Raw genomic sequence first — 22,113 nt, 5'->3', positions numbered from 1 at the left:
GTAATTAAAATGACAAAAATTAAAGAGATACTATTAAAAGCAGCAAGGAAAAAGCAACAAGTTACATACAAGGGAACTCCCATAAGTCTATCAATCAGTTCACTTTTAAGGAGGAACACTGCATGCCAGAAGGGAGTGGCATGATATATTTTAAGTGATGAAAGGGAAAAACCTACAACAAGAAACTCTATCTATCTGGCCAGGCTTACTCCAGATTTGAAGGAGAGATGAAAATTTTTACAGACAAGCAAATGCAAAAAGAGTTCAGCACCACCAAACCAGTTTTATAAGAAATGTTAAAGGAACTTCTGATAAGGGCTTAATATCCAAAATAACAAAGAATTCATACAACTCAACATCAAAAGAGCAAACAACCCATTTAATAATGGGCAGAGTATCTGAATCGACATTTTTCCAAAGAAGACATACAGATCACCAACATGTACATGAAAAATATTCAACATCAAATCATCAGGGAAATGCAAAGCATAACCACAACGAGATATCACCTCACCCCTGTCAGAATGGTTATTATCAAAAATACAATAAATAACATGTATTGGTGAGGATGTGGAGAAAAGGGAACCTTCATGCACTGTTTGTGGAAATGTAAACTGGTGCCGCCACTGTAGAATACAGTATGGAGATTCTTCAAAAAATTAAAAATAGAACTAACTCCACTCCTGAAGAAAACAAAAACACCAATTAGAAAAGATATATGCATGGTCTCCCAGGCCCACCCTGGTGTAACTTGTGAGGGAACTTACATAAAATGTGAATACCAGGAGGCAGGGGTCAGGGGCCACCTTGGAGGCTGGCCATTAGACTCCAGGGTTTGAATCACTCAATAACATTTGCCTCAGTTTACACATATGTAAAATGGGAATAATAGTAGTATCTGCTTTTGATGACTAAAATAGCTAATATATTTTAAAAGTTAAGAATGTATTTAAGATTTTTATGAGTGAATTATAGGACATCTGGCATTTGCTTTAAATACTCCAGAAAAAAAATTGAGGGAGGAGAATGATGGTGGTTAATAAAACATATATGGCAAAATGTTAAAATGTTGATGATAATGATTTAAAGTGGGCAATGCATACATAAAGTTTTTTTTAATGATCTTTAATTTTTAAAAAAATTTATTGATGTATGGTTAATTTACAATGCTGTGTTAATTTCTGCTGTACAACAAAGTGACTCAGTTATAGATATATATATATTCTTTTTCAGATTCTTTTCCATTATGGTTTATCACAGGATATTGAATATAGTTTCCTGTACTATACAGGAGGATCTTATTGTTTATCCATAATGATCTTTCCTTTATTTCTTAAGTTTAAAATTTCCCATAATAAAAAGTTACATAATTTTTTACATAAAATGTTTATAGCAGTACCTGGAACATAGTAAACAGTCAATAAATGCTGGTTATTATTTTTGGAAAAAAGAAAAGATATATGCATCCCTATGTTCATTGCAGCATTATTTACAATAGTTAAGATATGGAAGCAACCTGAGTGTCTATTGATAGACGAATGGATAAAGGATGTGACATATATACATAAATATACATGAATATTAGCCATTTAAAAAGAATAAAGTCTTGCCATTTGAGACAACATGAATGGACCTAGAGAGTATTATCCTAAGTGAAGTAAGCAGACAGAGAAAGACAAATGTTGTATGGTTTCACTTATATGTGGAATGTAAGAAACAAAACAAATGAACAAACATAATGAAACAGAAACAGAAACAGATGCAGAGAACAAACTGGTGATTGCCAGGGGGAGGGAATGGAGGGAGGAAAGAAATAGGTGAGGGAGATTAGGAGGTATAAACTTCCGGTTGCAAAATTAATGAGTCACATGTATGAAATGTATAGCGTGGGATATATAGTCATTACTTATATAATATCTTTGTATGGTGACAGAACTTAACTGGACTTATGGTGGTGATTATTCTAAATGTATAGAAATACTGAATCACTATGTTGTGTAACAGGAACTAACATAGTGTTGTAGGTCAATTATACTCCCAAAACAAACAAACTCATAGAAAGAGAGATCAGTTTTGTGGTTACAGAGGCAGGGTGTTGGGGAAGGGGGAATTGGAGGAAGTCAGTCAAAAAGTACAAACTTTCAGTTACAAGGTATATAAGTACTAGGGATGTAATGTACTACATGATAAATATAATTAACACTGTACATTATATATGAAATTTTTTAAGAGAGTAAATTCTGAGTTCTCATCACAAGGAAAAAATTTTAGTTTCTTTAATTTTGTATCTGTATGAGATGATAGATGTTCACCAAACATATTATGATAATCATGCCCTGATGTATATAAGTGAAATCATTATTCTGTATACCTTAAATTTATACAGTGCTATATGTCAGTTATATCTCAATGAAACTCTAGGAAAATAAATAAATAAATTAAATACATTTTTCCAGAAAAATAAAAAGTATTTCTTCTTGCCCCCGTGGATGGTCTTGAGCACTCCTTGCCACATTCTTGCCCAGACTGTAGTTCATACCATTCACCTTTAAATTCTTTGATTCCAAATAGACAAAAAGAAAAAGTAGAAATTTCTTAGACTATCACATGAGGCTTTTCATTTTTTAGTTTGATTCTTTTTCATAATGAGCTATGTTCTAGCCACAGGAATTATTCAGTTTTCTGAGCAGTTTAGTAATTTAGAAATTTTGTAACATACTCTTAACACTTCAAATTTTTATTGCAAATGGTATTTCTCTAACTGGAATTTTCCTCCTTTCTTTGTCTTTTTTACTTGTATTTAACCTTTGAGAATTAGTCTTCAAATTTTATCCTCTATTATATAGTCCCTGATAACTTTTGCCAGTTAACAACTTCCCCCCTGACTATTTTATTGCATTTTATTTATTTATTGCATAAGTCTACCTCTAAATTGAGCTGCTAGAGACTAGTGATCTGAGATATTCATCTCAGTAGTTCTTGCAACCTATTTATCTATGGCAGTTAGAACAATGCCTGACACATAGCAGTATATGTTTGTGAGATAAATAAATGAACAAAGAGGAGTCCACACCAAAGCTATTACAGAAGGCTTTGCATATTCTATCTGATGGCAAATACTACTCTACAAAAAGACTTACTCTAGTATGGAGATGTCATTTGCCCAGGATCAAATATTCAATGTCCTAAGATAAAGTCCTGAATTTAAAATTATATAACAAATTTAGTGATGGAACTGGTAAAAGGACTGGTGTTTGAAATGCTTACACCAGTGTCCCTCTTGTTTATCAACCTGACTACTTCTTAAAGGAGGACTGAATTATGAAGTTTATTTACATTGAGTTTTAACATGTACCATCTGTGTGTAGTCAAAGATTTTCAGTTAACTGTTGTTTGCAGTTGGTTTTTATTAGTCTTCATCTTCAAAAGGTTTACTTGTATTCCTATTTCACTTAAACTTTAAAAAATAGGAATGAATGTTGAATTTTATTAAATTCCCATTTAGTATTCGTTAATATGATGGTTTTTCTCCTTTAAATTATGATGTAGTGTTATGTTGATGTATTGCTTGATATTGGACCATTCTTGAATTCTTGTACCTTATCTTCCTTGGTCAAGACATTATTCTTCTGATAGTAATGTATTATATCTGCTAACAGTTCATCTGGCTCTTTTGAAGTTATTTTCATTATAGTAATGTGTTTCTATTGTTTACATGTAAATATTAAGCAATGTAACTCTTCATTATATTTTAGAAATCATTTGAAATAAGCATTGAATCAAACTTAACCCAGAAGTTGAATTTAGATATGGAAGTTCTAGCAGTTCTACCAAGTCAGGAATATGACAGCTAACATTTATTAAGTGTTTAATTTGTGTCAATTACCTTTTAACTGCTGTATATTTATTAACCAATTTAAATACTATGACATTCCTATGAAACAGAAATTATTATTATCCCCGTATTGGGACTGAGGAACTGAGACACATAGATGAAAAGTACTCAGGGTCACATAGATGGTAAATGGTGGAGTTAGGATTTCAACTCAAGCATTCTGGCTCCAGAGCCTACATTCTTTAAAATTATGCAGTATTCCCCCAGCATGACCTGGGGGAAACACAAATCCCAAGAATTATCTGTTTAAAGACAAAATCTGATAATCATTGCTAATATTTGGTTGACTACTTAAACAGTGTAGAATCTATAAGAGAAAATACCATAACTACATATCATCTATTAATATAACAATACAGATTGGGGAATAACTGTATTTAACTATTTAAAAACTTAAATATTACCTAAATAATAATACTTTTTTTCATCTTTTCAGCAATCTTGACACAGAAGAACTATGTGGTAAGTTTATTTAAAGCCAATCACACCCATTACTTGCTTTAGAATAAAAAAGAACACTGTCTTACATATTTCTACAAACCCTGAAATTAATGTCATAGATTAGGAGTTCTGGAATAACCTAAAAGATAGTTGAGATCTCAAGGAATTTATCTTTATCCATGAGTTTTGCTCAAGCATATATTTCACTGAAGAAAGAGTTGGCCCTTATTAATTTGTTCATAGCATGAGAATTGTAATTAGTACAATACGTTTCACAAGAATATATTCCACCAGCTTGAATATATTTTTAAATTGTTGTTTAATACAACTTCATTATTGACTTCAAATATATTGTGCAGAGCCTTTCATTATTTTATTGCAAAGCTGATCCCTTGGTATGTAAAAACCACTTTGTCCCATACCTTGCCTAAACCATTCTGGAATGTCACTTGCAAAACAAGTGATTCGGTGGGGAGAGATGTCTTAACAAATTCCTGATTTAGTGGCCTCTTCATTTATTTTCTTCGTTTTTGTGGGTGGAAACAAAAGTAATAGGCTAGAAATATGAAAAGGCAAATACTTTTGAGATTTATTCTTCGTTCTCAAAAATTTGTCTTCTCTAATAATAGAACAAGATTAAGGACCTACTCTATATTTATTTAAAAAGCTTTGACTATGATTTTCCTGCATAATTTTAGTTAGGGAACTAGTTAAGGGGTTTTAATTCAACAGAATTGCTCTATATTTTTAAACCCAGTGATTGTACTCCTAATTGTGTGTTATAATACTCCCCCTCTGTTCAAGAATATGCATTTTAATTTCCAGAGTGAAGTTTCATTTTTCATTATTTTGTGAATATAAAGTAAACATATTCTAATCAAAATGGATTCTAATTAAAACCAAAATTTTCAGTGTTAGCAAATGAAATATGTAGACTCACACCCAGCAAAAATACTCCCTTTTATGTGGGAGGGGCAGTGTTTGACATGGAAAATGGATTTCTTGTGCTCTTTAGTAGAAGCCAATTAACGGGTCCAAGTATCTAAAACTTTCATTCTGTTGCTTTTATTTAGTTTGTCAGTTTACTAAATTATAGATCTAGTATTCAAAATACTTTAATAAATCCTTTATTAAAATTGTATAGATATTTCTTATTTTATTTATGAAAGTAATATTTAACTATTTTTTAAAATTTAGCAACACAGAATTATATAGGTGTATAAGAGAAAATGTCAAAGGCTCTCACTCACTTCTCTTTCCCCTGATACTGATCTCCACTGCTAATTTCTTGGAATGTATCCTTCCAAACATTTTTACACATGTAATGACATTGATATATATGTGTATGTTTCTTTCCAACAATGTGTATACTATATGATCAATACAAGTGCACACTGTTCTATATCATTTTATTAAAAAGGCTGCATAGTGCCCCATTTACCTTAAAATTTCTAACCAAATCCCTTTCAGTTGTTTTGGATTTTCAGGTTGTTTCCAAATTTCCACTGGGACAAACAGCACTGAAGTAAATATCCTTGTTTGTATTCTCTTTGCACTCTTATACAAGTAGTTCTGTAAGATAGATTCCCAAAAGTGTAGTTACTTAGTCAAAGATTCTTCCAGTGTGCACGCCCAGCAGCAGTATATAGGCAAGTCAAGATTACTCACTTTCCTAAATAGCAGCTTTAGGCCATAACTTATTCCTACCAGTCAATACATAACTTGACTTTAATTAGGTAATTGTGTATGAAATTTAGCATTGAGTCTTTGGTTTCCTATTTGTGCCATCTTTAGCTATTATCTAATATCTACTGAGAGCAAAATTATTACTTTCCTAATCTTATGCAGCTTATAACTGTTTTTGTACTCTTACTCAATTTTTTATTAGCGTATAATTGCTTTACAATGTTGTGTTAGTTTCTGCTGTACAAAGAAGTGAATCAGCTATATATACACATATATCCTCTCCCTCTTGGACCTCCTTCTCACCCCGGCATCCCACTCATCTAGGTCATCACAGAGCACCGAGCTGAGCTTCCTGTGCTATGCAGCAGGCTTCCACTAGCTATCTATTTTACATATGGTAGTGTATATATGTCAGTCCTAATCTCCCAATTCATCCCACCCTCCCCTTCCCCCTCTGTGTCCACATGTCCATTCTCTATGTCTGCAACTGTATTCCTGACATGGAAATAGGTTCTTCTGTACCATTTTTCTAGATACCACATATATGCATTTATATACGATATATGTTTTTCTCTTCCTGACTTACTTCACTCTGTATGACAGACTCTAAGTCTACCCACATCTCTACAAATGACCCGATTTCATTCCTTTTTATGGCTGAGTAATATTCCATTGTATATGTGTACCACATCTTCTTTATCCATTCATTTGTTGTTGGACATTTAGGTTGCTTCCATGTCCTGGCCATTGTAAATATTGCTGCAATGAACATTGAGGTACATGTGGCTTTTGAATTATGGTTTTCTCAGGGTATATGCTCATACTGGGTCATATGCTAGTTCTATTTTTAGTTTTTAAAAGGAACTTCCATACTGTTCTCCACAGTGGCTGTATCGGTTTACATTCCCACTAACAGTGCAAGAGGGTTCCCTTTTCTCCACACCATCTCCAGCATTTATTGTTTGTAGATTTATTGTTGATGGCCATTCTGACCTGTGTGAGGTGATAACTCATTGTAGTTTTGATTTGCATTTCTCTAAACATCAGTCATGTTAGCATCTTTTCATGCGCCTTTTGGCCATCTGTATGTCTTCTTTGGAGAAATGTCTATTTAGGTCTTCTGCCCATTTTTGGATTGGGTTGTTTGTTTTTTAGATATTGAGCTGCATGAGCTCTTTGTATATTTTAGAGATTAATCCTTTGTCCGTTGCTTCGTTTGCAAATATTTTTTTCCCATTCTGAGGGTTGTCTTTTTGTCTTGTTTATAGTTTCCTTTGCGTGCAAAAGTTTTCAATTTTAATTAGGGCTCATTTGTTCATTTTTGTCTTTACTTTCATTACTCTAGGAGGTGGGTCATAAAACATCTTGCTGTGGTTTATCTCAGAGAGTGTTTTTCCTGTGTTTTCCTCTAAGCATTTTATAGTGTCCAGTCCTACATTTAGCACTTTAATCCATTATGTGTTTCTTGTGTATGGTGTTAAGTAATGTTCTAATTTCATTCTTTTACATGTAGCTGTCCAGTTTTCCCAGCACCACTTATTGAAGAGGCTGTCTTTTCTCCATTGTATATTCTTGCCTCCTTTGTCAAAGATAAGGTGACCACATGTGCATGGGTTTATCTCTGGGCTTTCTATCCTGTTCCATTAATCTATGTTTCTGTTTTTGTGCCAGTACCATACTGTCTTGATTGCTGTAGGTTTGTAGTATAGTCTGAAGTGAGGAAGTCTGATTCCTCCAGATACATTTTTCTTTCTCAAGATTGCTTTGGCTATTCGAGGTCTTTTGTGTTTCCATACAAGTTGTAAAATTTTTTGTTCTAATTCTGTGAAGAATGCCATTCGTAATTTGATAGGGATTGCAGTGAATCTGTAGATTGCTTTGGGTGGTATAGTCATTTTCACATTATTGATTCTTCCAATCCAAGAACATGGCATATTTCTCCATCTGTTTGTGTCATCTTTGATTTCTTGCACCAGTGTTTTATACTTTTCTGCATACAGGTTTTTGCCTCCTTAGGTAGGTTTATTCCTAGCTGTTTTTTTCTTTTTGTTGCAGTAGTAAATGGGATTGTTTCCTTAATTTCTCCTTCTGATCTTTTATTGTTAGTGTATAGGAATGTAAGAGATTTCTGCACATTAATTTCATATCCTGCAACTTTACCAAATTCATTGATTAGTTCTCATAGTTTTCTTTGGCATCTTTAGGATTTTCTATGTATAGTATCACGTCACCTGCAAACAGTGACAGTTTTACTTCTTCTTTTCCGATTTGTATTCCTTTTATTTCTTTTTCTTCTCTGATTTGCATGACTAGGACTTCTAAAAATATGTTGAATAAGAGTGGCGAGAGTGGTCATCCTTGTCTTGTTCCTGATCTTAGAGGAAGTGATTTCAGTTTTTCAGCATTGAGAATGATGTTTGCTGTGGGTTTTTCTTATATGGCCTTTACTGTGTTGAGGTATGTTCCCCCTATGCCCAGTTTCTGGAGAGTTTTTATCATAAATGGGTGTTGAATTTTGTCAAAAGCTTTTTCTGCATCTATTGACATGATCGTATGGTTTTCATTCTTTAATTTGTTAATATGGTGTATCATATTGTTTGACTTGCGTATATTGAATAATCCTTGCATTCCTGAGATAAATCCCACTTGATCATGGTGTATGATCATTTTAACGTGTTGTTGGATTCTGTTTGTTAGTATTTTGTTGAGGATTGTTGTGTCTATGTTCATCAGTAATATTGATCTGTAATTTTCTTTTTTGTGATATCTTTGTCTGGTTTTGGTATCAGGGTGTTGGTGGCCTTGTGGAATGAGTTCAGAAGTGTTCCTCCCTCTGCAATATTTTGGAAGAGTTTGAGAAGAAAAGGTGTTAGCTCTTCTCTAAATGCTTGGTAAAATTTGCCTGTGAAGACATCTGATCCTGGACTCTTGTTTGTTGGAAGATTTTTAATTACAGTTTCAATTTCATTACTTGTGATTGACCTGTTTATATTTTGTCATTCTTCCTTGTTCACGTTTGGAAAGTTGTACCTTTCCAAGAATTTGTCCATTTCTTCCATGTTGTCCATTTTATTGGCATATAGTTGCTTGCAGTAGTCTCTTATGATCTTTTGTATTTCTGCTGTGTCCATTGTAATTTCTCCTTTTTCATTTCTAATTTTATTGATTTGAGTCCTCTCCCTTTTTTTCTTGATGAGTTTGGCTAAAGGTTTATCAATTTTTTTTTTAATCTTCTCAAAGAACCAACTTTTAGTCTTAGTGATCGTTGCTATTGTTTTCTTTGTCTCTATTTCATTTATTTCTTCTCTGATCCTTATGATTTCTTTCCTTCTACTACCATTGGGTTTTGTTTGTTCTTCTTTCTCTAGTGGCTTTAGCTGTAAGATTAGACTGTTTATTTGAGATTTTTCTTGTTTCTTAAGATGAGGTTGAATTTCTATAAACTTCCCTCTTAGAACTTCTTTTGCTGCATCTGATAGGTTTTCAGTCATTGTCTTTTCATTGTCATTTGTTTCTATGTATTTTTTTTTTTTTGTTTCCTCTTTGATTTCTTCAGTGATCTCTTGGTTATTTAGCAGCGCACTGTTTAGCCTCCTTGTGTTTGTGATTTTTACAGGTTTTTCCTGTAATTGATTTCTAACCTCATAGTGTTGTGGTCAGAAAAGATGCTTGATATGATTTCAATTTTCTTAAGTTTTCTGAAGCTTGATTTGCGACCCAAGATGTGATCTATCCTGGAGAATGTTCTGTGTGCACTGAGGTGAAAATGTCTTCTGCTGCTTTTTTGTGGAACGTCTATAAATATCAATTAAATCTATCTGGTCTATTGTGTCATTTAAAACTGTGTTTCCTTATTTATTTTCTGTCTGAATGATCTGTCTTTTGGTGTAAGTGGGGTGTTAAAGTCCCCCACTACTACTGTGTTACTGTTAATTTCCTCTTTTATGGCTGTTAGCATTTGCATTATGTATTTAGGTGATGCTATGTTGGGTGCATATTCATAATTGTTATATCTTCTTCTTGGATTGATCCCTTGATCATTATGTAGTGTCCTCATTTGTCTCTTGTAAAATTCTTTATTTTAAAGTCTATTGTCTCTGATATGAGAATTGCTACTCCAGCTCTCTTTTGATTTGCATAGAATATCTTTTTCTGTCCCCTCACTTTCAGTCTGTATGTGTCCCTAGGTCTAAAGTGGGTCTCTTGTAGACAGCATATATATGAGTCTTGTTTTTGTGTCCATTCAGCCAGCCTGGGTCTTTTGGTTGGAGCATTTAATCCATTTACATTCAAGGTAACTATTGATATGTATGTTCCTCTTACCATTTTATTAATTTCTTTGGGTTTGTTTTTGTGGGTCTTTTTCTTCTCTTGTTTCCTGCTTAGAGAATTTCCTTTAGCATTTGTTGTAAAGCTGGTATGGTGGTGCTGAATTCTCTTATTTTGCCTGTCTGTGAAGTTTTTGATTGCTCTGTCGAATGTCAGTAAGATCCTTGCTGGGTAGAGTAATCTTGGTTACAGGTTTTTCCCTTTTAACACTGTAAATATATCCTGCCACTCCTTCTGGCTGCTGAAAAATCTGCTGATAACCTTATGGGGATTCCCTTGTATGTTATTTTTTGCTTTTCTTTGCTGCTTTTAATATTTTTTCTTTGAATTTAATTTTTCTTAGTTTGATTAATATGTGTCTTGGTGTGTTTCACCAAGGGTTTATACTGTTTGAGACTCTCTGCACTTACTTGACTTGGGTGGCTATTTCCTTTCCCATGTTATGGAAGTTTTTGACTATAATCTTTTCAAATATTTTTCTCATACCCTTTCTCTTTCTCTTCTTCTGGGACCCCTGTAATTCGAATGTTTGTGCATTTAATATTGTCCCAGAAGTCACTGAGACTGTCTTCAATTCTTTTCATTCTTTTTTCTTAATCTATTCCTCAGCAGTTATTTCTACCATTCTATCTTTCAGCTAACTTATTTGTTCTTTTTCCTCAGTTATTCTGCTATTGATTCCTTCTAGTGTATTTTTCACTTCAGTTATTGTTTTGTTCATCCCTATTTGTTTGTTCTTTATTTCTTCTAGTTCTTTGTGAAACATTTCTTGTAATTTTTTGATCCATGTCTCCATTGTATTTCTGAGATTTTGGATCACCTTTACTCTCATTACTGTGAATTCTTTTTCAGGTAGGTTGCCTATTTTCTTTTCATTTATTTGGCCTTGTATGTTTTTACCTTGCTTGTTCGTCTGTAACATATATTTTTGTTGTCTCATTTTTTTGATGAGTGGGGCTGTTTCTTCTTACTGGTTGTTTGGCCTGAGGCCTTCCTCACTGGAGTTTGCAGGCAGTTGACTAGAGCCAGTTCTTGGTGCTGAGATGAGGACCTCCAGGAGACCTCCCTCCAATTAATATCCCCTGGGGTCTGAGGTTCTCTGTTAGTCCAGCAGCTTGGACTCAGCGCTCCCACCAAAGGAGCTCAGGCGCTACCCCTGGCTTGCTTATCATTGAATTCCTTAACTGAGAGTTGCCACTTTATTTTCACCTTGCAGAGTTATGCTCAGAAGACACATAGAATGTAGTTTCAGACTCTCTTGAGTGGTTGTTTTAAAATCTTGAATATCTTCTGTTCATAAACCAGTGCAGTTGCACTTCTCTCTCAACCAAGAAGTTCTCTCTACTCTTACTCATTTTTATTGAACTATTTTGCAAATCTTCAACTTGGTACCTGAGTATTTTAAGATACTTATGGATGGGTGATGAATAATTGCAATGAAAGTTCATGTAGCTAGAGTGCTTGATCTGAAAGCATATAGAAAGCTTTATGAGCAAGTTTGAATATATTCAGTAGTCTAAGTTTTCACCTAGTTAGTTTTTGCCAATTACCAATTACTTTAAAAGTTAGCTAAATTCTGTAAATAAGATTGATAAAACTGAGGAAACTCCCATAAAAATTGTATAAGCCTTATATGCAAGGTTTCTTTAAGTTGCTGTGCCCAAATTCCCCCTAGTCAGACTGTATAGGAGCACCACCTTACATTGCCAGATCCTGGGCAGTGCTGAGGGACTTGTGCCAGCTGAGTCTGGGTACTAGAAAATGAAGTCTCTACTCCAGACTTTTAGAGCTGTGACTACTTGGCACATTTATAAAATCACCTAAAAGAGTTGTAAAACAGTTTGAGTGACGCTGATCTGTATCCCCTCAAAATAACTCATTCTTAGATCACCAACTGATGCCTTTATTCACAACATGGGTGTTCTAACTCTCTCTTTTTGTCTTTGTCATCTCAGTTATTTTCTTTCCTATCTAATACAATTCTTGGGAAGTTACAGCAAGGTACACACTGTGGGCCTCATCTAAACTCATGAAAATGCTTTGTGAGATCAGTTCCCAGTGTGATCTTTGTGGCAGCTAGTTCTCTGGTTCTGACTTGGAATTCTTGGGTCAGATTCCAAAACTCAACAACTTGGAGGACTGAGATGCAGAATAGAAGAAAACTCTGTAATCTGGTGATGTGACACAACCAATTAAGTACAGTAGTGAAGGAGGAAGGGAGAAACTAACCTTTGGTTAGCATTTCTATTTTTTTTTGTTTTGGCCACGCAGCTTGTGAGATTTTAGTTCTCTGACCAGGGATTGAACCCATGTCCTCAACAGTGAAAGCGCAGAGTCCTAACCACTGGACCACCAGGGAATTCCCTTGTCAACATTTTAATAGAGAAGATGTTGCATTGAACATCCATGAGGAGAAAATTTCCTTTCTTACAGATAATTTATTAAATGCATCTGTTTATAACTCTTGCTCTAGTTTTTAATTATACTCAATATCCAGACTCTTACTTTTCAGAACCTCTTCACTTAAACTGAGGAGAATTGGTTCTCAAACATTTCCATATGTGCTATACAGTTCTGTTTTGCTCCTGCCCATGAAACCCTATTGGTTTGCAAATTGGCCCTTGTACACAGAGGGCACAGGGAAACCAAAGAAAGAGGCAAACCACTCCACATTGGTAGGAGGCAGGTTTAGTAGACAAGGGAACTTACCCTTCCATACAAGGTTTACATACAAGGCTTGTCTTGGGCAGCTAGAAAACGAGTAGATCTCTGCACCCTTCCACCAGAATCTTAAGTTTATATAGAGGTCTTAACTGGATTCAGTCACATACAACGTCCAGATTGCTCTCTCAAGGTAGTGTCCTTGAAAATGTCTCCCACTGTGGGAATGTTGGGGAAAGCATACATTCCAAGGACAAGAAAGTGGATGAGGAGCCTCCAATTGCCTAGGTATAACTTGCAGTTCAACCAGTGGTCACGTCCTCTACATGACCTTCTCCAAGCCCATATACAGGTTTCAATAAAAGTAGGTCTTTTCTCCTGGAGGTTATCCCAGTTACAAAGGACAAGAGTTTGAAAGAGTAAATATTTGTTCTAAATTTTTCTCTCTCTAATGCTAAACACATTTGCCCAGCTCACATTGGTAAAATGATTCAAATAAGGAACATGAGTCATAGTAACAGGAATAAAACATTAATTAGTTCAAGCTTAGCCACTTCCAAAGCCATCCCTGACCTTCCCTCCCTGCTTGCCATATCTTGGGGTATACAGATGTACTGCTGAAATTTCAGGCTCCTACCCACTACCACCTCAAAGCTTTGATATAACCTATGGTCCTTTTTCTGTGACTAAATTACTCCTGGCAATTGATTCTACTCTTGTCTCTCCTGATGGTGTATCACTAGTATTCCCCAAACCTTCCATAGTGTGTTCAGATAACACTTTTAATAGAAAAAATTGAGGATGTCATTCTCCTTTTCAAAGTTGCTCCATGGCTCCCCATTTCACATAGTGGTTCTCAAATCTAATATGCCATATAATCTCCTAGTGAGCCTGTAAAAAAAAAAAAAAGAAAGAAAGAAAAATGATGAGGCCTGAGCCTCAACTGAAAGATTCTGATTTAATAGATGAGAACTATCAATAATATTCATTTCTAACAAGTACATCAAGGCAGTGCTTCTCAAACTTCAATGTGCCTATAACTCACCTGAGGGTTTATTAAAATGCAGATTCTGACTCAGTACGTCTGAGGTGGCATTCTAACAAGTTCCCAGATGATGCTGATGCTGCTGGTCTACAGGCCAAATTTTGAGCAGTGAGGTTCTAGGGAATTCTCTGGAGGATCTGATGAAGATGGTCAAAAACACTGACCTAGACTTCAGGATAAAATGTAGAGTACCTAGCAAGGAATATTTCCAAACATTCAGCTTCTTCTCTCATAACTGATTTGTAGCAACCTGCTTCCTTGCTGTCTCTTCTCCTTAAATATCTCCCAATCCTGTCCCTTATATCCTACCAATGCTGAACAACATATACTCCTACAAACATGAGAAGATATCATCTGCTTCCATGCCTTTGTTTACCCTCCTTCTGATTATCCAGCAGATTACTATTTATCTGTTAATTCAGGCCTTGTTGATGTCTCCTCTGTGAAGCTCTCTCTGACTTACTCCACGTGAACTTGGACATTCTTTGCTCTGTATTTAGATTGCACACTATACCTGGCTCTTGAACCATTGTCTTGAACAATGATCATGTGTATGACAGTTGCTTGTTGGAGTGTTTATTTCCCCTACCTGATTGTAGGCTTCTTAAAATAGAGGCTCTGTATTTTTATCATTGTATTCCAAGTTCCTAGTATAGCACTTGACACATAGAAGGCACTAAGTGTGTGTGTTAAGTCATAGAATGAGTAAATGAACCCTCGTCATGAAGAAGTGGAGAGGGAATTATCTCCTTTTATCTATGTTAAATGTCTCTGACTTTTTCACCTAACTTCCCTCTTTGAGTTCATTGGACCCCTGCTTGCCCTGGCACATGTCCTGCAATGTGTAACTTTAAAACAGTTTGAATGATACTGCACTGTACCACCTCAAAATAAACATTACAATTAGATTCACAACTTAAGCTCCTGTTCAGAGCTTGGGTGTTGTAATTCTCTCTTCTCAGTTACTTCCTTTGTGATTTTTTTTTCCCCAGCTACTTTGAATAGGTGAGAAGGACAAATGAAGAAAGGAGGGAAGGAAGAAAGGAAGGAAAGAAGGAAGGAAAGAAGGAAGGAAGGCAGGCTACATAGTCACCTCCGAATCCTCTAATCATTGTCTTCTCATGTGCTTTATCAGTACATGCCTGCATAGATTTGATTTCAAATTGGAAAGGCAACTTATGTTCTTTCCAGGGATCTTTACTGATTGAGCCAAATGTCTTCTATATGAATTGAAATATTTATTTTATTTATGTTTTAATTGAAGTATAGTTGATTTACAATATTGTGTTAGTTTTAGGTGTACAGCATAGAGATTCAGTATTTTTGCAGATTATATTCCGTTATGGGTTATTAGAAGATAATGGGTATAATTCCTTGTGCTATATGTCTTTGTTGCTTATCTATTTTATATATAGCGGTTTGTATCTGTTAATCCCATAACCTTAGTTTGTCCCTCCCTGCTTCTCTCTCCCCTTTGGTAACCTCAAGTTTGGTTTCTATGTCTGTGAGTCTGTTTCTGTTTTGTATATAGATTCATTTGCATTATTTTATAGATTCTTAAATAAGTGATATCATATAGTATTTTTCTTTCTCTAACTGACTTATTTCACTAAACATAATATTCTCTAGGTCCATCCACATTGCTGCAAATGTCAGTATTTCATTCTTTTTTATGGCTGAGTAATGTAGTACTGTATATATATGTGTATATGTATGTAAATATATATATATATATATATATATATATATATACATACATATACACATATATATATATACACACACATCTTCTTAAGCCAGTTGTCTGTTAATGGGCATTTGGGTTGCTTCCATGAATGAGTTATTGGAGACAGTGCTACCATGAATATTGGGATGCATGCATCTCTTTGAATTAGTGTTTTTGTTTTTTCGGGATGTATATCCAAGAGTGGAATTACTGGAGCACATGGTATTCTATTTTTAGTTTTTTAAGGAACCTCCATACTGTTTTCCATAGTGGCTACACCAATTTACATTCCCACCTGCAATGTATGATGGTTCTCTTTTCTCCACATCCTCTCTAACATTTGTTATTTGAAGACTTATTGATGATAACCATTCTGACAAGTGTGAGGTGATACCTCATTGGGGTTTTGATTTGCATTTCTCTAATAATTAGTGATGTTGAGCATCTTTTTAAATGTTTTTTAACCATCTGTGTGTCTTCTTTGGAGAAATGTCTGTTTGGATATTCTGCCCATTTTTTGATTGGATTGTTTGTTTTTTTGACATTGAACTTCATGAGCTGTTTGTATATTTTGGATATGAACCCCTTGTCAGTTGCATCATTTGAAAATATTTTCTCCCATTCCATAAGTTGTCTTTATGTTTTGTTGCTGGTTTTCCTTGCTATGAAAAAGCTTTTAAGTTTAATTAAGTCCCATTTGTCTATTTTTGCTTTTATTTCTTTTGACTTAGGAAACTGAACCAGGAAAATATTGCTATGATTTATGTCAAAGAATGTTTCGCCTATGCTCTCTTCTAGGAATTTTACGGTTTCATGTCTTACATTTAGGTCTTTAAACCATTTTGAGTTTATTTTTCTATGTAGTGTCAAGAAATATACTAATTTCATTGTTTTACACGTAGTTGTCCAGTTTTCCCAGGACCACTTATTGAAGAGACTGTTTTTCCTTCATTGTATATTCCTGCCTCCTTTGTCATAGATTAATTGACCTCATGTGAGTTTATTTCTGCTCTCTATTCTGTTACATTGATCTATGTCTCTGTTTCTGTACCAATACCACACCATTTTGATTACTATAGCTTTGTAGTATAGTCTGAAGTCTGGGACGGTTATACCTTCAGCTTTGTTCTTTTTTCTCAGGATTGCTTTGTCTTTGGGTGTTTTGTGATTCCATATAAATTTTAGGGTTATTTGTTGCAGTTCTGTGAAAAATGTCCTGGTTATTTTGATAGGAATTGCATTAAATCTGTAGATTGATTTGGGTAGTATGGCCATTTTAACAATATTAATTCTTCTAATCTAAGAGCATGGGATATCTTTCCATTTCTTTGAATTATCTTCAATTTCCTTCATCAACTTTTTATAGTTTTCAGAGTATAGGTATTTCACCTCCTTGGTTGAGTTTATTCCTAGTGGGTTTTTTTGATGTGATTATAAATGGAATTATTTTTTACTTTATCTTTCTGTTAGTTCACTATTAGTGTATAGAAACAGAATAGATTTCTGTATATTAATTTTTTATCCTGCCACCTTGCTGAATTCATTTATTAGTTCTAATAGTTTTTGTGTGGAGACTTTACGGTTCTTTAGATAGGGTACAATGTCATCTGCAAATAGTGACAGTTTTACCTCTTTCCTTCCATCTGAATTCCTTTTATTTCTTTTTCCTGTCTGATTGCTGTAGCTAGGACTTCCAACACTATGTTAAATAGAAGCAGTGCAAGTGGGCATCTTTGTCTTTTTCCTAAATTTAGTGGGAAGGCTTTCAAGCTTTCACCATTGAGTATTATGTTAGCTGTGGGTTTCTCATAAATGGCCTTTATTATGTTGAGACATGTTCCCTCTGTACCTACTTTGATGAGGTACATGAATCATCATGAATGATGTTGAATTTTGTTAGATGCTTTTTCCGTGTCTATTGAGATGATCATGTGGTTTTTGTTTTTCCTTTTGTTAATGTGGTCTATCACATTGATTGATTTATCATTATATAATGCCCTTCTTTGTCTTTTGTTATAGCCTTTGTTTTAAAGTCTATTTTGTCTGATATAAGTATTGCTATCCCCACTTTCTTGTCATTATCATATCTTTTCCCATCCTCTCACTTCAAGTCTGTGTGTGTCTTTCTCCCTGAAGTGAGTCTCTTGTTGACAGCATAATGGAGGGTCTTGTTTTTTTATTCAATCAACCACCCTGTGTCTTTTGACTGGATCATTTAGTCCATTGACATTTAAAGTAATTGTTTATAGGTATGTACTTACTGCCATTTTATTTCTTTTTTCCAGTTGTTTTTGCAGCTCTTCTTTGTTCATTTCTTCTTTTTGAGTTTCTCATTGTGGTTTAATGACTTTCTTTTGTCGTATTCTTGAGGTCCTTTCTTTTTGGTTTTTGTGTACCTATTGTAGGTTACCATGAGTTCCCCATAATTATACCTACTTGCTTTAAACTGATAATCGTTTGGTTCAAACACATTCTAAATACATTTTGTTCGTTTTTCAATATACCTACTAGCTTATCTAAGTGATCTTCAATCCTTACTACACATTTGCCTTTCCTATTGGAATTTTCCCTTTCCTATAGATTCTTCTTTTCCATTTAGAGAAGACTCTTCAAAATTTCTTTTATGGTATATTTAATATTGCTGAATTTTTTTAGTTTTTGCTTGTCTGAGAAATTATTTATTTCTCCTTCTAGTCTAAATGATGTTCTTGCTAGGTAGAGTATCCTAGGTTGCAGGTTTTTCCCTTTCAGGACTTTGAATGTCACTGTCTTCTGACCTGCAAATTTTCTACAGAGAAATCAGCTTATAGCCTTATCGGGGTTCCCTTGTAACTGACTCTTTGTTTTTCTCTTGCTGCCTTTAGAATTCTGCTGTAACTTTACCATTTTAATTATATGTCTTGGTGTGATCTTTGTGTTCATCTTGTTTGGGATCCTCTGTGCTTCCTGTACCTAGATATCTGTTCCTTCTTTAGGTTTGGGAAGTTTTCAGCCATAATTTCTTCAGATACATTTTTGATCCTTTTTCTCTCTCTTCTCCTTCTGGAACCCCTATTATGTGTATAGTGGCACATTTTATATTACTTCATAGGTCTCATATATTGCTTTTGTTTTTTTCTTTTTCATTTGTCTTTCTGTCTGCTCTTCTGATTGGATGATTTCCATTATTTCATCTTCCAGATCACTTATGTATTCTTCTGTGTCATTTAGTTGGCTATTCATTACTTCTAGAGTGTTTTTTAATCTCAGAAATTGAATTGTGTATTTTCGATTGGGTCTTCTTTATAGTTTACAGTTCCTTGTTAAAATGGTCTGAGTTTACTCTTTTTTTTTTAATTTAATTTAATTTATTTATTTTTAAACAGCAGGTTCTTATTAGTTATCTATTTTATACATAACAGTGTATATATGTCAATCAAAATCTCCCAACTTATCCCCCCCCCCACTTTACCCCTGGTAACCATAAGTTTGTTTTCTACATCTGTTACTCTATTTTTGTTTTGTAAATAAATTCATGTGTACCATATTTTAGCTTCCACATATAAGTGATATCACACATTTGTATTTCTCCCCTGGAGTTTTTTTTTTTTTTTTTTTTTTTTTTTTACTCTTAATCAATACTTTTTCTTTATTCAATTAACATTTTTATTACCAACTTTTTAACTCAGTGTATGGTAGACTGATTATCTCTGTTCCATTATTTATTTTTTTCAGGGTTTTCTCTTGCTCTTTCAATTGGAACTAGTTCCTCTGCCTTTTCATTATACTTAACTTTCTCTGTCTTGTGCATTTAGGAGAAACAGTAAACTATTGAGGTTTTGAAGGAGTGTTTTTATGTGGGAGCATCCCTGTGTAGACTCTTTGTGTCCACTGTCTTTTGTGTAAGGGCTGGTTTTGATATGGGTGCCAGCCACATCTTTCCTCAGGGTGTGCTGGCTGCTCTCCCCTTTAGAGAGGGTGTGTTTGGTGTTGGAGTATATAAAGCCTGTGCAGAGTCTGAGGCAGGACTTCCTCTCTGCTCCATGGCTGTCTCTGCCCTGTCAGGGGTGGGGTTTGCTCCCAAGTTGCTGGAGTAGAAGCCTTGAGGTTCAGGCTGGAGCTGGCTCTCTTCCCTTTAAGTGTGTGTTTTTCCTTATCCCTGTACTGAGGCCTTTGCCTCAAAGAAGTGGAGTGCTGAAGTAAGTGGGACTCATGTGCTTATAATGGTCTGGTATGTTGCCTGTGTGTGCATCTGCAGCTCCCCTCATCAACGTGTTAAAGTCACATCTTTTCCCCTGCTGTGGTTATCTCAGATCTAGTGCAAGTTTGTGGTTAGGATTGCATGTGACAGGAGAATTCACTAGGCTAGGACTGGGGGTAGGGGCATTGTGGTTAGAGGAATTGAAGTGGCTGAGCTGCTGGTAGAGGTCTGGATTGCTTCTGGGGCACTGTTTGGGTAAGTGGCAATGCTGGCTGCTGCCGTCCCACCTGGACCACACCTCAGGCCCCCAGGCAATCTCTGTGTTGCTAGATCAGGTCTTTACTCAGGACCTGGCTGCCCTAGGAGCCAGGTCCTATACCAAGTTCAGAGCCTGTACCAAGGCTGTGGCATGGAGTGAGTGGGCTGGGATATTCACCTAACTCAGATTGGGGAGTATGGTGAGGCATCAGCTGCTAGGGCAGACTTCTCTCTGACCTGTCTATTGGCAAGCCAGCACACACACCCTCTTTGTGAGTGGAGTCTAGGCTTCTCCAGCCTTTCTATCTGTCCCAATGGTTCTCCCAGCAGCCAAAGGAAGATAAGATGTGCTTATCTCCTCCACATCGGACCCAGGACGGGGACACCCAGTCTGTGGCTTGATCCCCTCACTCCCCAGGGCCAGAGTCTGCCTATGTAGTCTTTCTTTTCCTCTTAAATCCTTCCCAGGGGCACAGGTCACAACCAGATGATATTTTTCCCATCCTACCCAGTTACATGGGACTCTTTCTTGAATCCTTGGTTGTATAAGAGTTCTTCTGCCAGTTTCCAATTAGTTTTTTATGAGAATTTTTTCCACATGTAGGTGTATTTTTGATGTGTTTATGGGGAGGGGTGAGCTCCATGTCCTCTTATTCTGCCATATTGATCCTCCTCCCTGAAATATCTATTTTGAAAGATGACTTTCCTTCTTTTTAAAAATAACCATGCCTTTTAGCACCAAATTCTTTTTTGTTTTCACTTTATATATTTCTGCTTGTTTTCATTTAAAATCCCCATTACAATCTTCCTTGAGTCTTTGTATATATTAAAATTAAAATGTGTTAACAACATCACCTTTTCACATTTTTCTTTACACTTGTGCTTGTTTCCATTGAGTATGGACTCTACTATGATAATTATTATTTTTCCAACTTAGGAATACTCTATAGACACATTAACTGCTTACTGGTTTATAAAGAGTTTTGTCCACAGGGACTTCATTTATTATGAATAATTGAATGGATAAGGTCAGACATCTTTATCAACACTATCAGAAAGTCAACATCATAACCAAGAATTAAAATGTTATTTTAGAGTAGGTATCTGCTTTCTTGTTTATCTTCCAACTAATCCCTTCCTAAAAGATCCTTTATATGAGATATGTACTGCAGTGTTTTTTAAGGAATGCATAATCAGGAATGTATTTGCCTTTCTCAAAAACCTGTCATTTGTTTTTAATCCATGTGTACACAGACTATATTTTGACAATCATAATCTAGAATGTATTGCTTGCTTGTTTGTTTGTTTTTTCTTTTTTCTCAGGAGAAGTCTGAACATTTACTAATAAGTCAGGCAACAGTACTTCTCATTTGTTATTAATATCAATGTTAACAAATAATTCCACCTGCAGTATTAAATAAATTAATTAAGAAAATTTCCCTCAAACATGCTGAAATTTATTCCAGAGATATTCAGTGACTTATATGTGATTATACTAATAATTCTATTTAATTACATAGATACTTAGGGCACACTGAAGAGAGACAATAATAAACTACAGTTCATTCAAAGATGAGTTTACAGAATGGTGAGGGCTATTGATGTTCTAGTAACTGGAAGTTCTACATCTTTTCAATATATGAATTTCTGGTAGCCTAGATCTCTGGTATTTCAGAAAAATATTGATTTCTATAAGCAAATATAAGGTTTTGTATTTATGTCTATTATATTTCAACTTACTACCTTGGGATCAATATGTATTCCATATCTTTAATTTTAATTGTAACATCCAATGTAATATTTATTCTAACCAACTGAAAAATGTGTTAACCATGCCTTTTCCTCTGTCTAAATTATTTAAAAATAATTAGATAATGACAGGAATAATTACA

At 34.9% G+C, this 22,113-nt stretch overlaps 1 protein-coding gene across 1 annotated transcript in view; it reads left to right on the top strand.

Annotated features, from left to right (window-relative positions):
- Positions 1-22,113, top strand: part of NECAB1 (N-terminal EF-hand calcium binding protein 1) — a 200,975-nt gene that overhangs the window by 52,015 nt on the left and 126,847 nt on the right. Inside the window, exon 3 of the mRNA XM_059901719.1 lies at positions 4,332-4,357. Within this exon, the coding sequence (XP_059757702.1) occupies positions 4,332-4,357 (26 nt within the window). The remainder of the gene's footprint in view (positions 1-4,331; positions 4,358-22,113) is intronic.

Source organism: Balaenoptera ricei, chromosome 17 (assembly GCF_028023285.1).
Source record: "Balaenoptera ricei isolate mBalRic1 chromosome 17, mBalRic1.hap2, whole genome shotgun sequence".
NCBI lineage: Eukaryota > Metazoa > Chordata > Mammalia > Artiodactyla > Balaenopteridae > Balaenoptera > Balaenoptera ricei.
This window is presented reverse-complemented; position numbering and strand designations above follow the sequence as displayed.